The 26,629-nt window shown below is 38.6% G+C and overlaps 1 protein-coding gene across 3 annotated transcripts in view; it reads right to left on the minus strand.

Annotated features, from left to right (window-relative positions):
* The window catches only part of hdgfl2 (HDGF like 2), a 96,963-nt gene extending 70,649 nt beyond the window's left edge, over positions 1–26,314 (minus strand). For 2 of the 3 annotated variants that reach the window (XM_059991598.1, XM_059991597.1), the window contains exon 1: positions 26,115–26,314. In XM_059991598.1, the coding sequence (XP_059847581.1) occupies positions 26,115–26,186 (72 nt within the window). In that variant the 5' untranslated portion in view covers positions 26,187–26,314. The remainder of the gene's footprint in view (positions 1–26,114) is intronic. The other variant, XM_059991596.1, reaches the window with a different exon arrangement.
* Between the last annotated feature and the right edge of the window lie 315 nt (positions 26,315–26,629).

Below are 26,629 nucleotides of genomic sequence, written 5' to 3' on the forward strand. Positions count from 1 at the left end.
TTTCCTGGATTAAACTGATTTATCATACTCCAGTAGCCTCGGTGTTTACTAATAATCAAAGATCTCCCTTTTTTCGTTTATTTCGGGGCACTAGACAAGGCTGTCCTCTTAGCCCACTATTATTTGATATTGCTTTAGAACCCTTGGCAATTGCTATCAGAGAATCACAGGATATTCTTGGTATTAATCGTGGGACAGATTATGCAGAGGATTTATTATTATTTATTTCTAATCCTGAGAAATCTATTCCTGTAGTTTTATCATTGTTGGCTCAATTTAGTGACTTTTCTGGGAATAAATTAAATCTTAATAAGAGTGAATTGTTTCCTTTAAATAGACAGGTCCCAATCTATGGAAACTTACCTTTTAAATTAGTTAATGACTCTTTTATTTACTTAGGGATTAAAATTACAAAAAATCATAAAGACTTATTTAAGGTTAATTTTGTACCCTTAATTGATCAGATTAAATGCTTGTTTACTAAGTGGTCACCATTATCTTTATCTCTGATAGGTAGGATTAATGCTATCAAGATGGTTATTTTACCTAAGTTTTTATATATTTTTCAAGCGGTACCAATTTTTATTCCGAAATCTTTTTTTACTAATGTTGATTCAAAAATTTCCTCATATATATGGCAGAATAAAAATCCCAGGTTAGGTAAAACATACTTACAGAAGGCAAAGAAGGAAGGTAGACTAGCATTGCCTAATTTCAGATTTTATTATTGGGCAGTTAATATTAGATATTTGATATGTTGGTTGAAAGATTGGGATGAATATTTTAGCCCTCATTGGGTGAGCCTGGAAATTAAATCGGTACCAGGTTTTGCACTGGGTTCTATTTTGGGGACTTCTCTCCCTTTTGCTCTTTCTAAATTGCCGAAACGAACTGACAACCCGATAGTTAAACATACTTTACGGATATGGTTTCAATTTCAGAAATTTTTTGAGTTGACTCAATTCGTTTTAAATATTCCTATTGTATCCAATTGTTTTTTCCACCCTTCAATTATAGACCAAGCTTATTCGGCTTGGAAGACTAAGGGATTACTACGATTTTCTGATTTATTTTTGGATAATTGTTTTATGTCTTTTGAGCAATTATCTAATAAATATAATTTGCCTAGATTTCATTTTTTTTTAGATACTTACAGATTAGGAATTTTTTTAAATACTGTACTTCCTACTTTTCCAAATTTTGTGTCTTCAGGTATTTTGGAGAGTTTGTTTGAATTAAACCCCTTTCAAAAAGGGCTTATACCAAAACTTTACAATATAATTATGAAGATACGTTCAGAGCCCCTTTATAAGACAAAAAATGATTGGGAAAGAGAGCTTAACCTTATTATTCCTATTGAGAATTGGGATAGAATTCTTCAATTAGTTAATGCATCATCTATATGTGCCAAACATTCATTAATACATTTTAAGGTCATACATAGGGCCCATATGTCCAAGGATAAATTGGCTCATTTTTATTCCTATATAAATCCTATTTGTGATAGAGGTCAATCTGAAATAGCGTCTTTAACTCATATGTTTTGGTCGTGTCCACTTTTGAAAAAATATTGGAAAGATATTTTTGATATTATTTCTGCGGTATTGAACATTGATTTACAACCCCATCCTATTACCGCAATTTTTGGTTTACCAATGATGGACTCACTTCATTTATCTTCTTCCACCTGTCGAATGATTGCGTTTCTTACACTAATGGCTAGAAGATCTATTTTGTTGAACTGGAAGGAAATTAATCCTCCTACTGTATTTCATTGGTTTTCTCAAACTATGTTATGTTTAAATTTAGAAAAAATTAGAAGTGGTGTATTTGATACTTCTATTAAATTTGAAAAGACATGGAGACCATTTATTCAATATTTTCATATGATGTAATATGACCCTGTTTCAAGCTTATTTGATTTTCCAGTTTTGATTTTTTATATGTTGAGAGGATCGGAGTTGACGACACTGATGATTCTGTATTTTTGTGAGACATTATAAACAGCCTTTTTTTTTTCTATTTTCAGTTTTTCTTTTTTCCTTTTTTTTCTCATTAGCTATTAGATTAGTTTTTTTGCATTTTTTTTTCTTTTTCTTTTTTCTGTTTTTTTAATTACTTATTATGATATACCTAGATTTGCCTTGTTTATTTATGTATTGTATCGTTCATGATTTGGGAATACTCATTTATACTGTAATCATTGCTTATGTATTCTTTCATGTGCAGTTGAAATGTGTATGTAATCCCATTATCTATGTATCAATTGTATTTTGTTGATATTAATAACAATAATAAAAAGATTGAAAAAGGACAGTGACTTTTATCTTTCCATCGGACAATACAATATCCCCTAGACAAACGATAGAGCTATTGCTTATTGATGATTATTATTATACCCGCGTTTTTAGGTTGAGTATTGACGACATATATTATCTGAATGTCTGTATTAATCTTATTTTTGTGCCCCTTTATAAATAAAGACTTTTAAAAATAGTACCATCAGACTTCAACGGACCTCTCGATCTTTGCTGGTAAGTGACCCAGTTACGGGGTTCGTAACAAAAATTGGGGTTCTCGTCTCGAGATTTGAAACCAAATTGGGGAGCCAGTGAATTGGGCTTGTAAGTCCATACTTGGATCTGGTACGCGGGTAGCCAGACGGGTAACCAACAAAGATGGACGTGGATGAATTTATAGGAAACCCGACTCTGGAGGTGCTAGAGGCAGCCACCAAATCAGACTTGGTAAAATTGGCGAAGTGGTTAAACCTCGCAGAGGTGAGGTCGTCAATGAAAAAGAGGGAGGTGCGAAGGGCCATAACTCAGTATTACATCGAGAAGAATGTGTTTGCAGCTGAGGTATTGGAAAATATCCCTGAAAAGGTACCAGCTAGTGGGACGGCTCAGTTAGAGTTGGAGAAATTAAGGTTGGAACATGAAATTAAGTTAAAGCAGCTGGAAGCAGCCAAGAGAGAGAGAGCGAAAGAGCCGAGATACAAAGGGAGCATGCGCGCCAGCTAAAGGGCATTAGAGGTGAAAAGGGAGCAGGAAAGAGCTGAGAAGCAAAGAGAGCGTGAACTTCAGTTAAAAAAGCTGGAAGCAGCTGAGAAGGAGAAGGAAAGGGCCGAGAAGGAGAGGGAGGCCGAGAGACAGAGGAAACATGACTTGGAGATGGAGAAGTTAAAGCAAGAGCAACGCGGTCAGGGGTCAGACCAAGAGGAGCATTTCAATGCTAGTCGAGAATTGAGGCTAGTACCTCCGTTCGAGGAAACGGACGTCGATAGTTACTTCTTGCTTTTTGAAAAGGTGGCAGTGAATCAGAAGTGGCTCAAAGGTCAGTGGGTGGCGCTGTTACAAAGTGTGTTGAAGGGGAAGGCACAGCGGGCATATACGGCTTTGGCCATGGAGGAGGGAGAGGAGGAGAGTTATGACAAAGTAAAGGCAGCCATTCTCCGGGTTATGAGCTAGTACCTGAGGCTTATAGACAAAAGTTTCGAAGTTTAAAGAAAGGGTGGAATCAGACACATGCCGAGTTTGCCTATGAGAAGGGTGTGCTCTTGGACCGGTGGTGCACCGCAGAGAGAGTGGGAGAAGATTATGGGCATCTCAGGGAGCTAATTCTGATTGAGGAATTTAAAGGGTGTGTTTCAGAGGATATCCGGACGTATCTGAATGAGAAGCCAGGTAAGTCCATCTCGGAATTTGCTAGGTTCACAGATGAATATGCCCTAACCCACAAGACAAAGTTTTCCTCGAATAAAAGTACCCAGAGAGACCGTGGGAACGATCGAGAAAGTCCGCCAGCTGAGGCAGAGGTCCTGCCGGGAGCTAGTGGTAAGGTCGAGGGGGAAAGGCCAGACAGCCAGAGATTTCCGGGCTTGACCTGTTTTAATTGTGGAAAAGTGGGACATATTGCATCGCGGTGCTTTGCTCCGAGGAAAGAAACAGGAAAGGGGAAAGCAGCAGTCCCTATCGGATGTGCCATGGTAATCAGTAGATCGACAAGAGAGCCCGGGGTAGACAGAGTACGAGAAGGGTTGGAGACTTGTCTGTCACACGGAACCGTGTCTGTGAGGGAGGGAGACACACCAGTTCCCGTACAGATCTGGAGAGACACGGGGGTTGAGCTGTCGTTGATCAGCAGTAAGGTACTAGAGTTTGGTCGAAAGACGAGAATGGTAGCTGTAAAGGGGATACGTAAAGGAACAGAAATGGTGTCCTTACATAAGGTCATTATGGATTGTGAGCTGGTATCTGGGCCAGTTGAAATAGGAGTGCGATCGGAATTCCCGAAGAAGGACGCGGACGTCCTTTTCGGTAACGATTTAGCAGGTGGTAAGGTTTGGGCAGCCATGACGATGGCCAGCCGACCGGTGAGTGTGGTGGCCCCGCCCCTAGATTCCAAGATCTATCCCGTATGCGCAGTCACTCGCAGCCTGTCGAGAAAGGCAGCTGAGAACGAGAGCAGTTTAAATCTGGCCAGTTTCGATTTGGTCGAGACGTTTCTACCGACCTTGTACCACGAGGGTTTACAGGGTGGTAAAACGAAGAGTAGTAAAGTCAAAGAGGGTAAGGAAGCGGAGGTAGATCTGCCCTTAGCGAGGGGAAAGGTCCTAGAGGCTGGAAATAAAGATGAGGAACTGCTAGAGCAGTTAAGAGGTCCAGAGTTGGACAAGGATGATCTGTCTGGTTTGGCAGAACTGTTTGAAGAAGTTGAAAATTCTAAAGGTGTTCCCAATAATGAAATGAGGGCAATCCTAAAGGAAAAGGATGCAATTACCTCGAAGAAGTCTGCTGGGTTGGCAGATGAGGTTGTTTCAGCCCACGGGGTTGAGTTTACTCCGGAAGGGAGTTGCCCAGAGAGTACCTGGGAGGATCGGGGGAACTTAGAATTTGAAAAGGATACGGGTATTGAAAGCCTAGAAGTGGCCAATGTCCCATTTGAGTGTGTCCAAGATGAGGATGCATGTGGTACTGAACCTAGTAACGGAGCTCAGAAAAAGTATTTGATTCAGTGGAACGGGACTACCGTTCTTGTGGGTCAGATAGACTTAGTTCAGTGGGAAAAGGGTTAACCTTGGTAATCATGGGAAGTGAGAGTTCCCAGGTGTTTCTGCTCGAAGGTGTGTTCAAAGTTAAGACAGAGTCTAAGAATGGGGAGTTAAGAATTATCATTGAAGGAAACGGGAAATCTGTAGTTCCCAAATCGAATGAAGAATTTCTAAGCCCTGCAGATCGCTTACAGATTAAGCCGGAATATGATAGCCCCCCCCCCCCCACACACACTATTGTTATTCCAGCATGTGGTGTAAAAGGGCAGAATTTGAAATGCTGCTTGAGCAAGGAAGTTGAACTGAAACCACATAGTCTAAAGGGGCCTGACGAGAGGGTTAGCCACCTGTGTAAAATTACAGAGGTGGGTGGAAATTCAGAAGATGGGCTAAGTTTGGGACACGGTGTTGATAAAATAATTCCTATGGAACAGGCAGGCGAGGGTTTATCTCGCCACCTTACTCAAATTCCCTGGAAAAGAGGCAACGGTTAAGGGGGACGCCATTTTTAAATAGCGAAGCCGGTTGTATGGGATTTCGACAAAGCCTGTGAATAATAAAGACAACCCCCTTGGAAGCCTGCCTGTTCAGTTTGAAAACGACCGAAAGACTAGTATTTACATAAACTTTTGTAGATGCACGTAAGCTAAGAGCACACCTCCTTAGTTTTGTTGTTGAAAAAATAATAAAATAGGTGGTTATTAAATTGAAGTCTGATGCTATAAGATGTTGGTATGGTACAAGATGTTAAGATATTAAAGAAAGTGACACTGAAATCGTTAACTGTTTAGATACTGAATTGAATGTATCACTGTATTACTCTGTAGAAAAGAAAAACTTTGGTATTGTGTTAGCTTCCCCAATCCTGTAAGACTCTGTACTACTTCATTTTTAACCGCTGGTAAAAACGCTTTGAAGAGGGAAGGTGTTATGCCCGCAGCCCCCTCCTCTGTGAGAATCGCAAGAGCATTATTGGGTTGGGTCAGAGGACCCAGGAAATGAGAGAGAGACATGGCCACTGTCTCCTGGAGACAACGTTTGTGGATTGGGGATTATGCTACGTGCAGGCCCTCGGGCAAAGTGGGCTGGTTAAGAGAGAGATTGCATCACCCCAACCTGATTGACATCTACTACCCTGCGAGTTAAGATAAAAGAGGGGCTCTGTAGGGACAGCCCCTCAGACGCACCAGAAGAAACGCTAGTGATCCCGTAATGGCGGGAAGCCATTTGAAGGAAGCCACGTGCGTTCGCTTCCTTTGCCTGGGGGCTGGTGGCTGGTACCACGGAAAACGACTTGGAACTAACAACGGGGAATCAACTCCCCTGACTCAATGGATTGGCCTCATAAAAGACCCAGGCAAGTTTAAAACCGTCTCTCTTAAACCCAAAGAGCTGCAGCTTGAAAGGACAGTGACTTTTATCTTTCCATCGGACAATACAATATCCCCTAGACAAACGATAGAGCTATTGCTTATTGATGATTATTATTATACCCGCGTTTTTAGGTTGAGTATTGACGATGTATATTATCTTAATGTCTGTATTAATCTTACTTTTGTGCCTCTTTATAAATGAAGACTTTTAAAAATAGTACCATCAGACTTCAACGGACCTCTCGATCTTTGCTGGTAAGTGACCCAGTTACGGGGTTCGTAACAAATGAAAGACTTAAACCTGATTGATATATGGAGAAAAATTAATCCAAGAGAAAGAGATTATTCATTTTATTCAAGTAGACATAAAACTTACTCAAGGATTGATTTTTTCTATTATCAAAAAATATTCAAGATAGAGTGAAAAGTGTGGAATATAAAGCAAGAATACTGTCAGATCATTCCCCCTTGATAATGACAATGATAATGATGGATAAGGAGGAATCGATTTATAGATGGAGATTTAATTCAATTTTATTAAAATGTCAAGATTTTTGTGATTTTATGAAAAAACAGATTCATTTTTTTGGATACAAATTTACATTCAGTTGAGGATAAAATTGTATTATGGGAAGCGATGAAAGCATCTTTAAGGGGTCAGATTATAACTTATACAAGAAGGAATACATGGCAGAAATAGATCAATTGGAAAAAGATATCACAAAGTTAGAAAAAGAATCTCAAAGATAGATGACAGAAGAAAAACGAAGACAACTTGTTAATAAAAAACTACAATATAATACACTCCAGACATATCGTACAGAAAAGTAATTATGAGAATGAAACAGAAATATTACGAATTAGGTGAAAGATCACATAAAATTCTTGCTTGGCAGTTGAAAACAGAACAGGCTTCTAAAACAATAAATGCAATTAGAACAAGTGTAAATAAGGTTACCGTACTTATAAACCTTTAGAAATTAATGAAACTTTAAAAAAAAATTATACTGAACTATATCAATCAGAATCACAAAATAAGATTGCTGAGATAGATAAATTTTTTTATCACAAATAACCCTTCCAAAATTAAATTTGGAAGAACAGAAAGGATTAGATATGTCCTTTACATTAAAAGAGGTTGAAGAAGCTTTAGGATCACTTCAGGGTAATAAATCCCCAGAAGATGGTTTTCCTCCTGAATTTTATAAAAAATTTAAAGATTTATTAATTCCTCCTTTTATGGAATTAATATACCAAGTGGAAAGAATGCATAAACTCCCACAATCTTTTTTAACAGCGATCATAACTGTATTGCCAAAAGATAGAGATCCTTTAAAACCAACATCATATAGGCCTATTTCTTTGTTGAATACAGATTATAAAATAATAGCAAACATTTTATCTAATAGAATATCTAAATATTTACCAAAATTAATACATATGGATCAAACAGGTTTTATTAAAAACAGACAATCAATGGATAATATAACCCGGTTACTTAGTATAATTCATTTGGCACAAAACAGAGAGGAAATGAGTGTGGCAGTTGCTTTGGATGCAGAAAAAGCATTTGATAGATTGGAATGGGATTTTTTATTTAAGGTATTGAAAAAATGAGTTAGGAAAATCTTTTATACAATGGATTAAAATCTTAAATACTTATCCTCAAGCTAAAGTAGTTACAAATGGTCAGATTTCAACACCATTTTGCTTAACGAGGTCAACTAGACAAGGCTGCCCATTATCACCTGCTTTATTTGTATTGGCAATAGAACCATTAGCTGAATTAATTAGAACAGATTCAGACATTGGGCACTTTAGAGTTAATCAAGAAGAATAAAAGATTAATTTATTTGCTGATGATGTTTTGATTTATTTAACAAACCCATTGCAATCTTTGCAAAGATCATCTTTTAGATTGGAAGAATATGGGAAAGTATCAGGGTATAAAGTAAATTGGGATAAAAGTGCAATTTTACCCCTTACCAAAGGAAATTATAATCAATGTCGGTTAGTATCTCAATTTCGATGGTCAATAAATGGGATAAAATATTTAGGTACTAGAGTTGATAATGATGTAAAAAATTTATATGAACAAAATTATTTGCCATTATTTAAAAAAATAAAAGAGGATCTTGATAAATGGATGATGTTACTAATAACATTAATAGGTAGAGGTAATGCTGTAAAAATGAATATATTTCCTAGATTGCAATATCTATTCCAAACTTTACCAATCCAATTACCTCAGAAGTTTTTTCAAGAACTGAATAAATATGTAAGGAAATTTCTTTGAAAAGGAAAGATGTCAAGAATATCATTGGAAAAATTGACATGTAAATTTGATTTAGGAGGGATACAACTTCCAAATTTTAAGAATTATTATAAAGCAAATCAACTTAGATTTATTGCGTCTTTTTTTGATGAAGAAAAACCTGCATGGATTAGAATAGAATTAGATAAGATAGGAGAAAACATACCAAAAGATTTTATATATAAATGGGAATCAAAATGGATATGGGAAAAAAAAGAATCTCCTATATTAAGACACTTGATTGATTTATGGAATAAGGTAAATATGGACAATGAGATAAAGAAATCTTTATTAGCAAAAAGAACTTTAATTCAAAATAGACTTATTCCTTTTACAATGGATATTAAAATTTTACATAATTGGTTCCAAAAGGGGATTAAATATATAGGTGATTGTTTTGAAGGAGGTATATTGATGTCATTTGATCAATTGAAAAATAAATATAAAATATCAAATAACACTCTTTTCTGTTATTTTCAATTAAAGGCTTATTTACAAGAAAAGCTGGGACAAACAATGTTGATGCCAAAACCTAGTGAAATAGAAATATTAATTCAAAATGGAAAAATTAAAAAAATTACATCTTGTATGTATAATTTCATTCAAAAACAGACAATTAAATCAGGAATTCATAGATCAAGACAAAAATGGGAATCTGATTTGAATGTTAAAATTGATGGAAAAAACTGGTCAAGATTATGTTCTGATAGTATGAGAAATACAATAAATGTTCGACAGATTAATACAACATAATTTTTTACATCAATTATATATAACACCACAGAAAATAAATAGATTAAATTCAAATATGTCTGACCAATGTTTTCGATGTAATCAAGAAATTGGTACTCTTTTACATTCTACTTGGTCTTGTTTTAAAATTCAACCATTTTGGATAAATCTAAGACTTTTATTGGAACAAATTACTGGAGTACAACTCCCACATAGTCCAGTATTATTTTTATTAGGAGACATTGAAGGGACAATACCAAAACTTAAATTGAATAAGTATCAGAAAAAATTTATAAAAACTGCATTGGCAGTAGCCAAAAAAGTTATCGCAGTTACTTGGAAATCTGATTTATATTTAACTACGGATTGTTGGAATAATGAAATACATAGTTGTATTCCACTTGAAAAAATTAAATATAATCTAAGAAATGAATATGATATATTTTTGAAAATTTGGCTCCCATACTTACAAAAGATAGGATTAAATACATGGGTCCTTTGAAGATAAAATTATAAAGTAATTGGGGAAAGTAAAAATAAATATTTAAATAATTTTGAACTCCATGGAGCATGTGGGGATCCTCCGATATCCAGGCAATGTTTCTCTTCTTTTTTTTCTTTCTATAGATAAGGGTTGGGGGGGGGGGGGGAGGGTTAATATTATTTTTCTCACTATTTCATCATCTCTTTTATTCTTGTAATTTTCTAAAATTTAATAAATAAAAACACTAATGCTGTATAAGTAATCTTGTATATACATTAAGCATTCTTCCTCACTTCAATAATTCATTACGAATTATAGGCATGTACAAGTAAGTGAATTGCATAGGTCATGATGCCACCAAGTGATACGTGCACACCTCGCTTAAAGAACAAACTAAGACTCACATTTCAGACTCCCTAGTCTTTGAATTAGAGTAGTTTAATGTTTTGAAGTTACAAAACTTAACAATGGCAACAAGGTATTTTTGAAATGTACCCGAGATGGCTGAAGTACAGCAAAACATTTTTACTAAAAAAAAAGCATCAAGGAACAGCAAGTAAAAAGAAGCAGTCCAGTATGTGCAGAGACCATCTTCGGAAGGGAAGAGAATAGATTTTTTTTTTAAACAAACGGCAGAAAATGGAAGAACTCACAGGTTTATGAAGGGTGAATACCATGTAAATATCATTAAAAAAAAGATGGCTGGTTACATCAGAAAGATTGAAGAGTTTGATTACACAACAGATAACTGGCTCACATATTCTGAGCTAATTGAACAATATTTTTAAAGCAAATGAAATATCCAATGAGAAACCAGTACCAAGTTTTCTGAGTGCATTGGGTTTAAAGGCATACACTTTGCTTTGAAGTTTGATTGCTCCAACCAAACCAACAGAATTAAGTTTTGCTGTTATTGTCAAAGTAATGCAGGAACACTTAGAACTGAAACAGTTGTTGATTACAGAACATTTTTGGTTTCATAAGTGGAATCAAAAAGAGGGGAATTCCATCTTAGCATACATGGCTGAATTGAAGAGAATGTCTGAGCATTGCCAGTTTGGTAATGGGCTTAATGATGCAGTAGGAGATCGTTAAGTTTGTGGAATCTTACAAGAAAGCATTCAAACACAGCTCCTAACTGAATCATGACTTACATTTAAAAGAGCAAATGAAATTACCGTTTCAATGGAAACTTCAGACAGACACAACTGAGTTACAATCAGGGACGAAACAAAATTATAACATCCAGATAGAGGCCAACCTGATAGAACAAGGTGTGTTATCACTGTGCAGGGGCTCACATACACCAAACCAATCCAGGTTTAAAGGTGAAACTTGCAAAAAAATGCAACAAAGTAGGACACATAGAAAGGGCATATCAGGCAGACAAAAATAAATGGATTGCACAGGGAAGCAAAAAAGATAAAAAGGCAAATTGCAGTTTCAGAAAGAACACTAAACTGCATGCTGTTGATGAAAATTCTAATAATGATGAGAGTGATACAGGAATGGGTAGGCTTGAGATTTACAATGTGAAAACTAGTAATAGACAAGCAATATGGCTTACACCAGACGTGAATGGCAAATTAACTAAAATGGAATTAAGACATTGGTTCAGCTGTTTCAGTCATTTTACAAAATGAGCTTGAGAGGCATTTCAAAGATACTAAAGTGAAGCCTGCAGATATCCAACTAACAAACTTATAGTGGAGAAAAGGTAACTTCTGTTGAAATGACATCCGTAACAGTGAAATACAACAACCAAGAAGCCACATTGAGCTTATATGTGGTAAAAACAGGAGGACCAGCATTGTGGGGACATGACTGGCTGAGACAACTACAACTTGTTTGGAGATCCATCCACCATTTGTATTTCAAATACTCTGCAATGTAGGCATATGAACGCAAGTTAAGAAAGATACTGGTTGATGCCATAGCTTTGCATTGCACTGAATATCTCAAATATAAAGGGTAAAATAGTGTTAAATGCAGCTGCACCCAAGTTTTGCTAAGCCCATCCCGTTCCTATACCATCCATGATAAAATAGCCAGTGAGCTAGATCACATGAAGGCCGAAGGAATTCTTCCCAAGGTTGAGCGGAGCCCATGGGCAATGCCAGTTGTCCCAATAGCCAAGAAGAATGGGTCTGTCAGGATCTGTGATGATTTCAGGGTTACCATCAATCCAGTACTGAAAGTAAATCAATAACCTCTGCCCAGCATAGAAGACATCTTCGCAAACCTCTCTGAAGGAATACACTTCAGCAAAGTGGATTTAGCTGAGGCCTACCTACAGATGGAAATGGAAGAAGAGTCCAAAGTGTTTCTTACCATAAACATACACAAAGGACTTTATCACTATAATGGGCTTATTTTTGGAGTAGCATTTCCACCTGCACTCTGGCAGAAATATATGGATCATGTGCTGCATGGCTGACCAGGCACTCAGTGTTACCTGCAATGACATCATTGTCATTGGTAAGGATGACAAGGAACATCTCCAAAACTTCAAAACAGTGGTAAAAAGATTAGGTTATTGGCTCAGAGCACAATTCGACAAGTGTGAATTCTTTACACTGTACTGACACATTTTGATTCACATCATCTAGTGAGGCTTGCCTCTGACACCTCGCCTTCTGGTACAGGTGCAGTCAGGTCACATTACGAGTGATGGAAGTGAATGCCCCATAGCCTTTGCATCACATTCACTTACCGCTGCACAGAAAAGTAACACACAGATTGACAAAGGACTTGAATCTGGTTTGGGGTGTAAAACATTCCAACCAGTACTTATATGGGAGTGAGTTTACTCGTATTGCTCGTCATTAACCACTAGTGTCTATTTTCAATCTACAGAAGGGTGTTCCACTAACAGCAGCAGCATGAATGCAGAGATGGGCTCTGTTTATTTGAGGACATGATTACCCTTGGAAAAGTAAGTACCAGAAAAAAAATTAGTAAAAGGACTCTCCTCTTGATATATGATAGTTGCTGTACGATGCAGGGCTAGTGTTAGAGGAGCTATGTGCTGGTCATCTAGGCATGGTTAAAATGAAAGCATGGGCTCAAAGCTTTGTCCGGTGGTCTTGGATAGATCAGCAGATCGAGCAGCTTGCCATGCTCTGTTTAGGATATAACATATCCAGAAGATGCTAAGAGCAGTGCCTCTCCACAATTGGGAATGGCTTGTATTGCCCTGACAGAGGATTAATGTGGATTTTGCTGGACCATTCATGGCCACAAATTTCTTGGTAGGAGTGGATGCAGCAACAAAGTGGCCAGAAGTATTCCCAATAGCCTCCAATACAGCCTTGCACACTGTTGATGTATTGAGAAGCCTCTACACAAGGACTGGTGTTCCAGAACACATAGTCGGTGACAATGGACCAGTTTGGGGGGGGGGGGGAAGAAAAGTTTCAATCATTTCTAAAAATGAATGGAATAAGGCATATTACATCAGCACTGTAGCACCCAGCTACAAATGGCTTGGTGGAAAGATGTGTCTACAGTCTAAAGAACCCATTGCAAGCAATGTCAGTAGAACACACTACACTAACACTGAACCAGAAGCTTGCCCATTTCTTCCTTGCATATCATAATGCAACACATTCCACAAGCAACAAACAACTCAACAGCCATGCTGTTCCTGGGTTTTCCCATCTGTTCATGCTCAGATCTCCTCAAACCCAATCTTCGAAGGAGAATGCAGTACTACCAGCTGCGACAAATTGAGAGCTCAATGTTTCATGCCTGGACAAACAGCTGATCAGAAACAGGTACTCAAAAAGATTAAGGATAGAACTGGACTACTCTTCTACACAGTGGAGAATGTGTCTGTTATCATCTGGAGATGACACATCAATCAGTTGAGGAGGGCAGAGTCAATTGTTAGAGAAGAAATCAACACACACAAAATGCTGGTGGAATGCAGCAGGCCACACAGCATCTATAGGAAGAAGCACAGTTGACATTTCGGATTGATACCCTTTGTCAGGCCTAACTGAAAGAAGAGATAGTAAGAGATTTGGAAGTGGGAGGTGGTGGGGGAAATTCGAAAGGATGCTGATAGGAGAAGACAGGAGGGGGAGGGATGAAGCTAAGAGCTGGAAAGGTGATTGGCAAAAGGGATACACAGCTGGAGAAGGGAGAGGATCATGGGATGGGAGGCCTAGGGAGAAAGAAAGGGGCAGGGGAGCACCAGGGGAAGATGGAGAGCAGGTAAGGAGTGATTGTGAGAGGGGAGAGAGAGAAAAAGAGAAAGAAAGGGGGAAAATAAATGAATGAATGAATTAATAAATAAGGGATGGGGTAAGAAGGGGAGGGGGGGCATTAACGGAAGTTAGAGAAATCAATGTTTGTGCCATCAGGTTGGAGACTACCCAGACAGAATTTAAGGTGTTTTTCCTCCAACCTGAGTGTGGCTTCATCTTGACAGTAGAGGAGGCCATGGATTGACATATCCTAATGGAAATGGGACGTGGAATTAAAACGTGTGCCCACTAGGAGATCTTGCTTTCTCTGGCAGACAGAGCATAGGTGTTCAGCGAAACGGGTTTTGCCAATATATAGAAATCAGCGAAACGGTCTCCTAGTCTGTGTTGGGTCTCACCAATACACAGAATTCTATATATTGGTAAGACCCGACGCAGACTGGGAGACCATTTCACTGAATACCTATGCTCTGCCCGCCGGAGAAAGCAGGATCTCCCAGTGGCCACACATTTTAATTCCACATCCCATTCCCATTCCGATATGTCAATCCATGGTCTCCTCTACTGTCAAGATGAAGCCACGCTCAGGTTGGAGGAACAACACCTTATATTCCGTCTGGGTAGCCTCCAACCTGATGGCACGAATATTGATTTCTCAATTTCCGTTAATGCCCTTCCTCCCCTTCTTACCCCATCCCTTATTTATTTATTATTTTTTCCTTTTCCCCCTCTCTCTGTGTCCCTCTCACAATCACTCCTTGCCTGTTCTCCATCTCCTTCTGGTGCTCCCCTCCCTCTTTCTTTCTCCATAGGCCTCCCATTCCATGATCCTCTCCCTTCTCCAGCTCTGTATCCCTTTTGCCAATCACCTTTCCAGCTCTTAGCTTCACCCCACCCCCTCCGGTCTTCTATCATTTCCGATTTCCCCCCTCCCCCTTTCAAATCTCTTACTATCTCTTCTTTTAAGTTAGCCCTGACGAAGGGTCTCGGCCCGAAATGTCAACTGTACTTATTCCTATAGATGCTGCCTGGCCTGCTGCGTTCCACCAACATATTGTGTGTGTTGCTTGAATTTCTAGCATCTGCAGATTTCTTCGTGTTTGTGTCAGAGAACAAAATTAACTACCACTATCAGAACCACTTCCTGCAGTTTCAAAGTCAACTTCTACAACCACCACGGAGGAGGCCCCAGAACCTGAGATTGTTTCACAGCCACAAGTCTCACCTGCTAAGCAGAGAGATCCCCCTCGTCAGAAAAGACACTATCCAACAAGAATAACAAATCCCCACAGCAATTAAATCTTTAGCCTCAATGGAACAATTTAAAATTTACTATGCTGTGATTGTCTGTAAAGTAGTAGTATTGCATACACCCTATCCTCGTTATATGTGTCTTAAGACTATGCGGATTCAGTTATACGAGGTACCTATTTCTACCAACGTCTCCTTATATACGTCCAAAACTCTCAGTTATGTAAGAAGCACTGCTTTCCCACCAATACAAGTCAGGTGCGTGCACCTCACAATCTCACTCCTGCCAGTCTCACATTGGTTTTAGCAAGGTGTGGATGTGCGATCTTGCGCTCTTAAACTTTTGTTGGTTTTACCTACGGTGCAATGATTTTGTGCTTGAAATATTTAACCATGCCTCCTAAGCGTCCGATATCATGTCCTGGGCCATCAGCCGAGCGGCAGAGAACCACTTTAACACTTGAAAAAAAGTTGGAAATTATAAACAGCACGGCATCAGCTGAAGGTAACGCGGCTCTGGGACGCTACTACCGGGAATAGAATCTTGCCTTTAAAATTCTTTCGTTGCTTGACAATGCGCCAGCCCATCCTGAACATTTGGACAGCACTTCTCCTAACATAACAGTGCCGCCTAACACAACTTCGCTGATTCAGCCACTCAACCAAGGTTGAGCATTTTTTTTTTAAATGGCGAACTCTCTCGCAGATGCTGCAAGCAACAGAAGACTTTGAAAATCCTGTGAGTTTACCAACAGTGAGGGAATGATGGAAGTTGGAACACTTGCCACAAATGGGGATGGACATGGACCCAAGTTTAGAACGGAGTCAGCATTTCCGTTGTTCCCTGCCATCAACCCTTCTTCCCGGCAAGCAAATTTATGGTGAAAAACAAAATGCTGCTAAGCAAACAACCCTCACCACTTTTTTTTAAATCGGTGTCATCTCCTGCTGCCGGCAGTTCTAAGAGTTCCATGAGTATTCCTCCACCCCTTGCTGTGCTTAAAATGATCCCTACACCACAATACCCACTCATCTCCCGGAGCGAACACACCTGCCACTGTTGGTGAGTACTGTACACCCTAGTATGTTAACTTTCAACTTACGCTGAATATTACCTTAAATTAATGAAATATAATATGAATGTTGCCTTGTGGTACTACTTTTGTGTCATATTGGTATGAAAATGAGAATAAATTAGACAAAACATATTTAGGAAGCCCTCTGGAACTCACCCCTATTTTCTCCATTTAAATAATTATTCACATTATGCGTCGACTGTGAGGAATGTATCCTCCGCATATAACGAGGATAGGGTGTACTTAATATGTAAGCAATGTGTGAGTGTATAAATATTTTTAATAACTCATTACAAGCTACATGTATATAAATATACAAATTGCATATATTATGATGCAACCACATGATATGATGTGCATGCCTCACTAAAGAACTAAGACTCACATTTCACACCCGTGTCTTCCTTTTAATTAGTTTAACGCTGTTATGTTTTGTAACTACAAAACTATTACTAAAGTGAAGAAAATGCCTTACTCCTTATTTAAATAGTATCCAGAACTGCATGTTGTTCTTCACCCACTTCAAAAAAACAGAAAAGTATTGTACAAAGTACCTCAAAATATCTTTTTGATCTGCTTACTAACTTGGAACTTCCACGTCTCAAGTTCCTTTGGTACACTGTCACACAGTAAAACAACCTTTCCAACAGAATTGTTTGCCAGAGTACGATTTAATAATCTCTTCTACTTCAATACATCTTTCTTAAGAAAAACATCAAATCTTTATACTCCAACCAGCAGAAATTTTACATCAAAAGTAGAGACTGCTCTATGTAAAGGGAGTACATTTCATAAGACAATTTGAAACTTATTTAGGAAATGTTCAATTGACTGAACCAAAAATATTAACGGATAGGATAGATGGCAACAAGTCCTTGAATCAAAAATGATGCCAAATGTTTTGAGAAGGAAAAGTAAAGTTGAATAATTATTCTACTTCTCATTACATTGGCTTAATGCCTTTAAAAGTTTGAATAAATATCTATTCAGTTCATTATTATTAATTCATCTCCTTTTAGAGCCAACATACACAGTGCAAGAAATGTGCACAAAACAAAATTTAATGGTGCACCACAGCAGACTGGCTCCATTCCCACAGGAAACAAAAATCAGTGCTACCTGAGCCCAACATCTTGCAGGCCATCAGAAGCAAAACACAAGACAGGTGTATTATGCCAACCAGAACCCAAGAGTGGTGCTTTCACAGTCCACCTCCATTGTCCAAGGCATTTAAGTGAGGTTACAAGGTAATCATATATAGTCGATACTGCTTCCTGTCTTTCTATTGGAGTTGCGACAAAAATTACATCCATTGCACTTGTACATACAGGGAATCCATACTGCAATTCAAGCAGCAGCTCTTCAGTGTTTTTCTAGTAGCAAGAAAAATCAAGAGTATCAACAAATGCCAATTATGGTGGACTAGAGCAGTCCTAACTCTTGACACTCATGTTTCCCGTTGGCCACAAGTCAATAAGTTGACTGTGACTCTCTGAGAAGAGCTCTCTATCAAAGGTTCTTGAGATCTTTGGACAATGATCTTACAGAAATGTTTCTTATGCTGCTGTTCTGCCATATTGGAATAACAATGACTAACTAATAAGTCCTAAATTCAGTCAGCAGTACCCATTATTGTCAAGGCAATGGAGGCATCTTTGAGGTCTCTTATTTGAATGATGAAATAATCAAACAGATGCTAGTGCCCAAATCAACAATATTCCTAAGAGTCTTATACTCATCTCTCTAGTGATATGGAATATTGGTTATGATAAAAGTATCCTCCAACCATTTTGTCAGTCGGATTCCACTGCAGTTGGCTTCTGCCTGCTCCTTGCTTAGTGAACAAAACTTACTCATAGATATTGTCTTTCCCAGCAGTACAGAAGTTAGCTGAGAAAATTATTGCCTCCAACCATTTTTGCATCCTAAGATCTGAGCAGAAATTCTCATTGGCCATTCACAATGCTTTCATGATTGGGGTCTGTACACCAATGTTCTCAACATCCTGGTTCCATGTTAAGTGAGCAGACAGGTCACAAAGTATTTACTCATCTGAAAGGGACAGACACCAAACTGACTTAATTTTGGCAGTGACACAACCCATGAAAATAGCATTCCTTGCCCAGTTTGCCCTTCCAGAAGCAGCTGGTCACACCCCACAACGTGATTCTCCCTTTCTTTTCCTGAGGCAGGCACCTCTCTCTCTGATCTCCACCTCATCTCAATTACCTTCCATATACCCTCTTTTGCTTTCCAGACCCAAGAAGATCACCACACATCTGTATCATATCCAAGTGCCATTTCTTCATCAACAGAGCAGGCTGGAATGCAACTGCCAGTGTTGAGTTGACAGGCAAAATACAGTGATTCTGATGAGCTAATTGCACTTCAATCCACGCCTCCTCAATGTTAGAATGAAGATCACCCAGACTTCAATCATGAGCTACACCACACAGTTAATAGTATTACACTGGCATATAATTGAAAGCTAAGCACCAGGTCACTATCAACCCATTCACTGAATTAGAAGACAGGGTGGGTCTTATACAGCTGCAAGAAAAATTTTGTGAACCTTTTGCAATTACCTGTTTTTCTGCATTAATTAATTATACATAAAATATGGTCTGATCTTCATCCAAGTCACAATACAGACAAACACAATCTGCCTAAACTAATAACACATGAACAATTGTACTTCCTCTGGTCAATACTCAGCAGACCATTTAAACAATCACAGTCTAGGTTCAAAAATGTATGCAGAGCTCTGGAGTAATGCCTTCTACATGATCTATTTGGAATCAGGTGTTCCAATCAATGAGATGAGATTGGAGGTGTGAGTTGTAGAGGTGCCCTGGCCTATAAAAAAGACACACAAAGTCATGTTACTGACAGAGCCCGCTCTTCTCAGGAAAGGTCTGTTTATGTGCACTATGCCTTAATCAAAACAACTTTCAGAGGTCCTCAGATGAAAATTGTACAGATGAATGAAGCTGGAAAAGACTACAATAAAACACTAATGTCTTTAGAAATGCATCAGTCCACAGTTAGAAAAATTGTCTACAATGGAGGAAACTCAGTACTGTTACTACTCTCCCTAAGAGTGGGTGTCCTGCAAAGATCACACCAAAAGCACAACATGCAATGCTGAAAGAGGGGGGAAAAGAAACCAAGAGTAACAGCTAAAAACCTATAGAAATCTCTAAAACTTGATAAAGCCTTTGTTCTTGTGTCCATTGTAAGAGAGAGAGGAAAAAAAAATTGCTGCACATCTCAAGTTTGCAAAAGACCACCCAGGTGTTCCACAACACTTCAGGGGCAATGTTCTGTGGACAGAGACTGAAGTTGAACTTTCTGACAGAAATGCATATTGCTATGTTTGGAGTAAAAAGAGCACTGCACACCAACACCAAAACCTCTTCACAACTGTGAAGTGTGGTGGAAGGAGTATTGTGGTTTGGAGCTGCTTTGTTGCGTCAGCACCTGGACAGCTTGCAATCATAGAGGGAACAATGAATTCAAAATTGTATCAAGACATTTCACAGGAGAACGTCAGGGTCATGGTCCTTCAGCTGAAGCTTAATAGAAGTTGGATGGTGCAACAAGACAATAATCCAAAATGCAAGATTAAGTTAACAACAGAATGGTTTAAAAAGAAGAAAATCTGTGTTTTGGAATGACCAAGTCAGAGTCCAGACCTTAACCCAATTGAGGAGGCTGTTCATGCAAGGTATCCCAGAAATATAGATGAACTGAAACAGTTTTGTATGGAGGAATGGTCTAAAATTCCTACCTGCCATTGTGCAAGTCTGATCAGCAGCTACAGGAAACGTTTGGTGGAGGTTAATGCTACTAAAGGATGTTCTACCAGTTATTAAATTAAAGGGTTCACATTCTTTTTCTAGTCTGAATTGTGAACAGTTAAACAAGGTGTTCAATAAAGATATGAAAAGTACCATTGTTTCTGTGTTATTAGTTCAGTCAGATGGCATTTGTCTATTATTGTAACTTGGATGAAGTTCAGACCACATTTTGTATAACTAACACAGAAAAACAGGTAATTGCAAAAGGTTCATATGCATTTTCTTGCGACTGTACATTCATACACAAAGGGCCCTCTAGTGCCCTGCCGCCCCACTGCTGCCCACCTCCGTATACATCACCACTCTCTGGCAACAATGATTCTCAACAAGATCATAGAAAACAGACCTCTTCCCTTTCCTTGATTACGTCTGTCAGCAAAGGTAAATATTAATGAGGAAATTCACAATCATCTTCAGGTGCATCAGCAGAGTCATAAGTCATCCAGAGTGTTTGAAGCTCAAATTCTAAAAACAAGGGCTAAATTATTACTCTATCATATAGCAGAGATCACTGCCCTCTATTTTGCTTTTGAGACATTGGCTACCTATGACAATTATCCCATCAAAACACTGCAAATTTTATCCATCTCTGCCACAGCAAAATCCATCATGATAAGAAAACCAATACCAGCACCCTTTCCCAGGTCATTACCCTACGATTAAGGCCCTAATTACACTTGGTCATTTCCAATGGCTATGTTACTGTATATCACTTGCAGAATTAACATTGGACTCCCAAAGCAAGTGCTATGTTCTGAATTTGTCACAAAATCAAATGGACAAAAGAATACCCTCAAAGCCCTCTTGGAAAAAGTGCAACAACTCCACTAACTGAAGATATATGGTGCAAAATGAACAAGCCACACTCAGGACAACATTGAGAACCGAATCACAAGACCTTAAGGTATAGAAGCAGAATTAGGCATTTTGGCCCATTGAGTATTCTATTATGGCTGATTTATTATCCCTCGACCCCATTCTCCTGCCTTCTCCCTGTAACCTTTGCCATCCTAACAAATCAAGAACCCATCAACGTGTTGCAAATACAGTGCATTTCAGATAATTAGGTCATGGTTAATCAAAGCAGCTGCTTATTTGGGACAACTCTTATAGAGCAAAACCTAATCGAGTAAATAACTGGGATTCCTTTCATTTGTCTGGGAAACTATGTTGCTTAATTGGAGACTGTTGCCAAACAGTTTTTAATTGGTGTCAGTCATGGGCACTTACAGTGGCATGCAGAAGTTGGGCACCCCGGTCAAAATTTCTATTACTATGAATAATTAAGCGAGTAGAAGATGAACTGATCTCCAAAAGTCATAAAGTTAAATATGAAACATTCTTTTCAACATTTTAAGCAAGATTAGTGTATTTTTTTTGCTTTATACAATTTTAGAGTAAAAAAAGGGAAGAAACGCCATGCAAAAGCTTGGGCACTCCAAGAGATTTGAGCTCTCCGATAACTTTTACCAAGGTCTCAGACCATAATTAGCTTGTTAGGGCTATGGCTTGTTCAGTCATCATTAGGAAAAGCTAAGTGATGCAAATTTCAAAGCTTTATAAATACCCTGACTCTTCAAACCTTGTCCCAAAAATCAGCAGCCTTAGGCTCCTCTAAGCAGCTGCTCAACGCTCTGAAAATTAAAATAAATGATGCCCACAAAGCAGAGGGCTATTCAAAGATAGCAAGGCGTTTTCAGGTAGCTATTTCCTCAGTTCGTAATGTAATTAAGAAATGGCAGTTGACAGGAATGGTGGAGGTCAAGTTGAGGTCTTGAAGACCAAGAAAACTTTCCGAGAGAACTGCTTGTAGGACAGCTAGAAAGGGAAATCAAAACCCCTGTCTGACTGCAAAAGACCTTCAGGAAGATTTAGCAGTGGTGGTGCACTGTTCTACCGTGCAGCAACACCTGCACAAATATGACCTTCATGAAAGAGTCATCAGAAGAAAACCTTTCCTGCATCCTCATCACAAAATTCAGCATCATAAGTTCACAAAGAAACATCTAAACAAGCCTGATGCATTTTGGAAACAAGTCCTGTGGACTGATGAAGTTAAAATAGAACTTTATGGCCACAATGAGCAAAGGTATGTTTGGAGAAAAAAAGGGTGCAGAATTTCATGAGATGAACATCTCTCCAACTATATTATATTGGTATGGTAGTGTACTAATTCATTCTGTATTTCATTAAGTGCATAATTTGTTACTCAGTTGAACTGTAGTTTGCCTTTTTAACTATTTCCATGAAGCTTCAGCTAATTGGGGCAGCTGTTTAATTGGGCCAAAATGTACTGAGTTTTTAAGAATCAATAGATTCTGGCATGGTTCTGGAATACTGGAAAATTGCCAATGTCACTTCACTCTTCAAGAAGGGAGAGATTCAAAGGAAAGGAAATTATAGGCCAGTTAGACTGATCTCAGTGGTTGGGAGAATGTTGAAGTGGATTGCTAAGGATGTGGTTTCAGGGTACTTGGAGGCACATGATAAAATAGGCCAAAGTCAACATGGTTTCCTTTAGGGAAAATCTTTCCTGACAAATCTGTTGGACTTCTTTGAAGAAATAAAGGAGACAAAGGAGAATTGGTGGATGTTGAGTACTTGGATTTTCAGAAGTCCTTTGACAAGATGCCACATGAGGCTGCTTCACAAGTTAAGAACCCATGGTATTACAGTAAAGATAATAGCATGGATACAGCATAAGCTGATTGGCAGGAGGAAAAGAGTGGAAATAATGAGAGTCTTTTCTGGTTGATTAGTAGTGTTCCAAAGGGGTCAGTGTTTGGACCACCTTTTTAAAAAAAAACATTGATGTCAATGATTTGGATGATAGAATGGATGGCTTTGTGGCCAAGTTTACGGACAAAATGAAGATAGGTAGAGGGGCAAGTCATGCTGAGGAAGCAGGGAGGCTGCAGAAATCTAAGAAGCTGCAAGTAATCCACAATCTTGAGGGGCTGGTTAAGGAGAGGTACAGAATAACTCATCTTGTATATCAATATCCAGTGTAGAGAAATAGCCTGAAATAGTAAACACCAAAGTAGTGAAAGTTTTAAAGATACTTGCTCTTAAATATATAGAATTACATTTCCCAATCTATGATTGCCAAAAGGACAGAAATTCATCATATGGAATATCCAGGACAACTGCTTAAGTGGTACCACACAGCAACTAAAGAATTGATTACAGGCTTCAGGAAAAGGAAGGAGGACAAACATGCACAAGTCTAATGCAGGTGAGGGAGAAGACGACAAAAAATGGTACAGAGAGTTAGCAGCTTTAAATTCAAGTGTGCTAAGGTATCAGACATATGACCTGACCTGGGCTCTGCACTGTGATGCAGTCATAAGGTATCTGAATCATTCAGTTGCATCTTTACTTTCTTAGAAGGCTGAGGAGGTTTAGCATATTATTAAACACACTGGGGTATTTTGACTGACTGCATCATGGTTTGATACAGTCATATGTATAAGAACACAAGAAGCTGCAGAAAGACTCACCCAAGACGTCACAGGCACATCCCTCCCCCATTAGTAGAATTCTCCCCCAAAAAGGCAACATCATCCAAGATTCCCACCATCTGGGCCATACACGTTACCACAGCTACAAATCAGGCAACTGATAAAGAAGCCTAAAGTCCCACACCACCAGGTTAAGACAGCTACTTCCCTTCAATCATTTCATTCTTGACCCAACCTAAGCAATCCCAGTCACTACCTCAGTACAACAACACTATGAACATTTTGTACTACAAGGGACTGATTTTTGTTTCAACTGTATTCGTATATTTATTTGTATTTGCAAATGACAATAAACTCAAATTTGACAGAACAAGCAAGACAGTCCAACCAGTTCACGAAACATTTATGCATCATAGAATGCCCAAAATTCTATCATTCATTCTGCCCAGAGATAATTAAAATATGCCACAGCAATCATCTCATTGGATATGGCAAAAGGAGAATTCAATGGCTAAAGTAAAAACACACTGTGTTGAGGTAATAACCAAAAACAATGACTTCCATCTACGCTGTTTTTAAACAGGTGCTTGGTAACATTAAAAAAAACACATAAAATGTGCACTCTGGAATAATTTGATTTGTCTGCCTCCCAGTCAGGATCCTTACAAGATTATTAGCATACATAAGATGTATTGAATGGAATAGGGATAATAACACACTTCTCAGAAATAATTGTAATGAAGTCAATATTCTCAAGTAGATTATGACAAGCCATGAACACACCTCCTTCCATTTGGCAGCGTAAAAATAATATTTACTATATGGTAGTGTTGTAGAAAAGCATTCGCATCACCAAATTCTCTGTCATAAAGGAAGGATATTTTAAAAAGCAAAAAGGACTCCAAGGTCTCATACATGCTCACAGAACATATAAGGTTAAAATCCTATAAATATACTTCATCACATAATTTAGGATGACACTCCTTTGGTATGGAGATAGTACTACACTAATTAGTGTCATCAATTGGGTTAAATCTGTGAATATCCACCTTCTCAAATTTCAAATCACCACTTCTAGAATGAGGAAAGCAACTTTCTTAACATTGGTTCAACACCTCACAATCAGGTTTAGTATCACTAGCATATGTTGTGAAATTTATTGTTTAATTTTATTCATTTATTTAGTGATACAACGCAGAGTAGACCCTTCTAGCCCTTTGAGCCACGCTTCCCCACCCTGACAAACCCAATCAACCCGAACTTAATCATGAAACAATTTACAATGACCAACTAACCTAGTAACTGGTATATTTTTGAACTCTGGGAGGAAACCAGAGCAGGGGAAACCAGGGGAAAACCTAGACATTCCACAGGGAGAACATACAAACTCCTTACAGAACAGCACCAGAACTGAACTCCAAAGCACCTCAAGCTTTTACGAAATCAGTACATTACAATACATAATAATGAAGAGCTACAAATTACAATCACTGTTATATAAAAAGTCAATTAAATAGTTGATAATATCTCAGTGAATTTCTTTGGTACTGCAAAGAAATGTCAGTCTGAACTATATTCCTAAATTTTTACTAAAAAGTATTGAATCCCTAACAGTCTAAAGCAGAGGTGAGAGTAATGCTTGAAGGCGTTATCGTTACATGGGTGATTAAAGTTAATAAATTATTTCACATGGTATTTACAAATTGTCCTTGTAGAATCCTGCGGTAGGCACCTTAAGAGATGTAACCAGAACTGTCCCCAGGTAACTAATCAGGTAATAATATACCAGCATGGGATAGGTTGAGGGAAGCTTTTGTATACAAGCGCCCCCTCGTCGCAGAGCATGACGGGAAATATAGTTTCCTCAGGACTTTGACCGGTTGGCGTTACAAACTCTGGTTACCGTAAGAACTACAACTCCCAGAAAACGCTACGAACGTCACACATGCGTACACCAGCGGTCCAGAAAAATCCACACTGTATAACACACATCCGCCCCCACACAAAAAAAACTTTCAGTCAGAAATCTCAGTGATGAAGATTAAACATTAATATCCGCTTCATGAAGAAAGTTTCCATAAAGATAACAAAAACAGCACAGGCCTCTACTTTTCTCCCTTCTTCAGTATAAACAAAAGAATTGATCACAAGAGAAATAAATTTAAAAAGGGAAAGAAGCATTTTAATCCACCTCACATGGATACGCGCGCCATAGTTAAAAGTTTTGAGTCGGCTATTATTTTCCTACGGCTGTCAGACTGTCCTCCCGCCAAAGCACATCAGACAGCGCGATACTCACCCGGGCCGGCCAGTGAGGATAACCCTTCATTTTAGCGAAAACCAAATCTCCTGCTTTGAAATTGTGAGGCATTTTCTGATCGTCTTAGCCTCCTTTAAGCAATTTAAAGAATAGATACGGACTCGATCCGTAACAGAGCGCAATTCTCAGCGTTTCGAATACTGTATAGCGCCTAAGGGGGGGAGGGGGAGAGGAGGGTAAAGCCTAACCTGCTGCCAGAAGTCCCACCTTTTTCGGTCTATGATTTGCTCCTGATGTTCAACGTGCATCAAATCCAAGTTCTGATTGGGGAATGTGGGTGTCAATCCTGTGATATCACGCCAGGTTAGTCTGATGCGTAGAAAGGGAGGGGTGGTTCCATTGAATGTGGATAATGAACCATATTGCTTGAGATCTGTAATATAATTTTTAATCATGCTTCGTTTCTAATACACTTCATTAAGCTCTGTAATAATCTATTTCCATACAAAATGGGAGGAGTAGTGAGGCCACCTAGTTTGTTGCAGATGTCCAGG

Source organism: Hypanus sabinus, chromosome 16, assembly GCF_030144855.1.
Source record: "Hypanus sabinus isolate sHypSab1 chromosome 16, sHypSab1.hap1, whole genome shotgun sequence".
Classification (NCBI taxonomy): domain Eukaryota; kingdom Metazoa; phylum Chordata; class Chondrichthyes; order Myliobatiformes; family Dasyatidae; genus Hypanus; species Hypanus sabinus.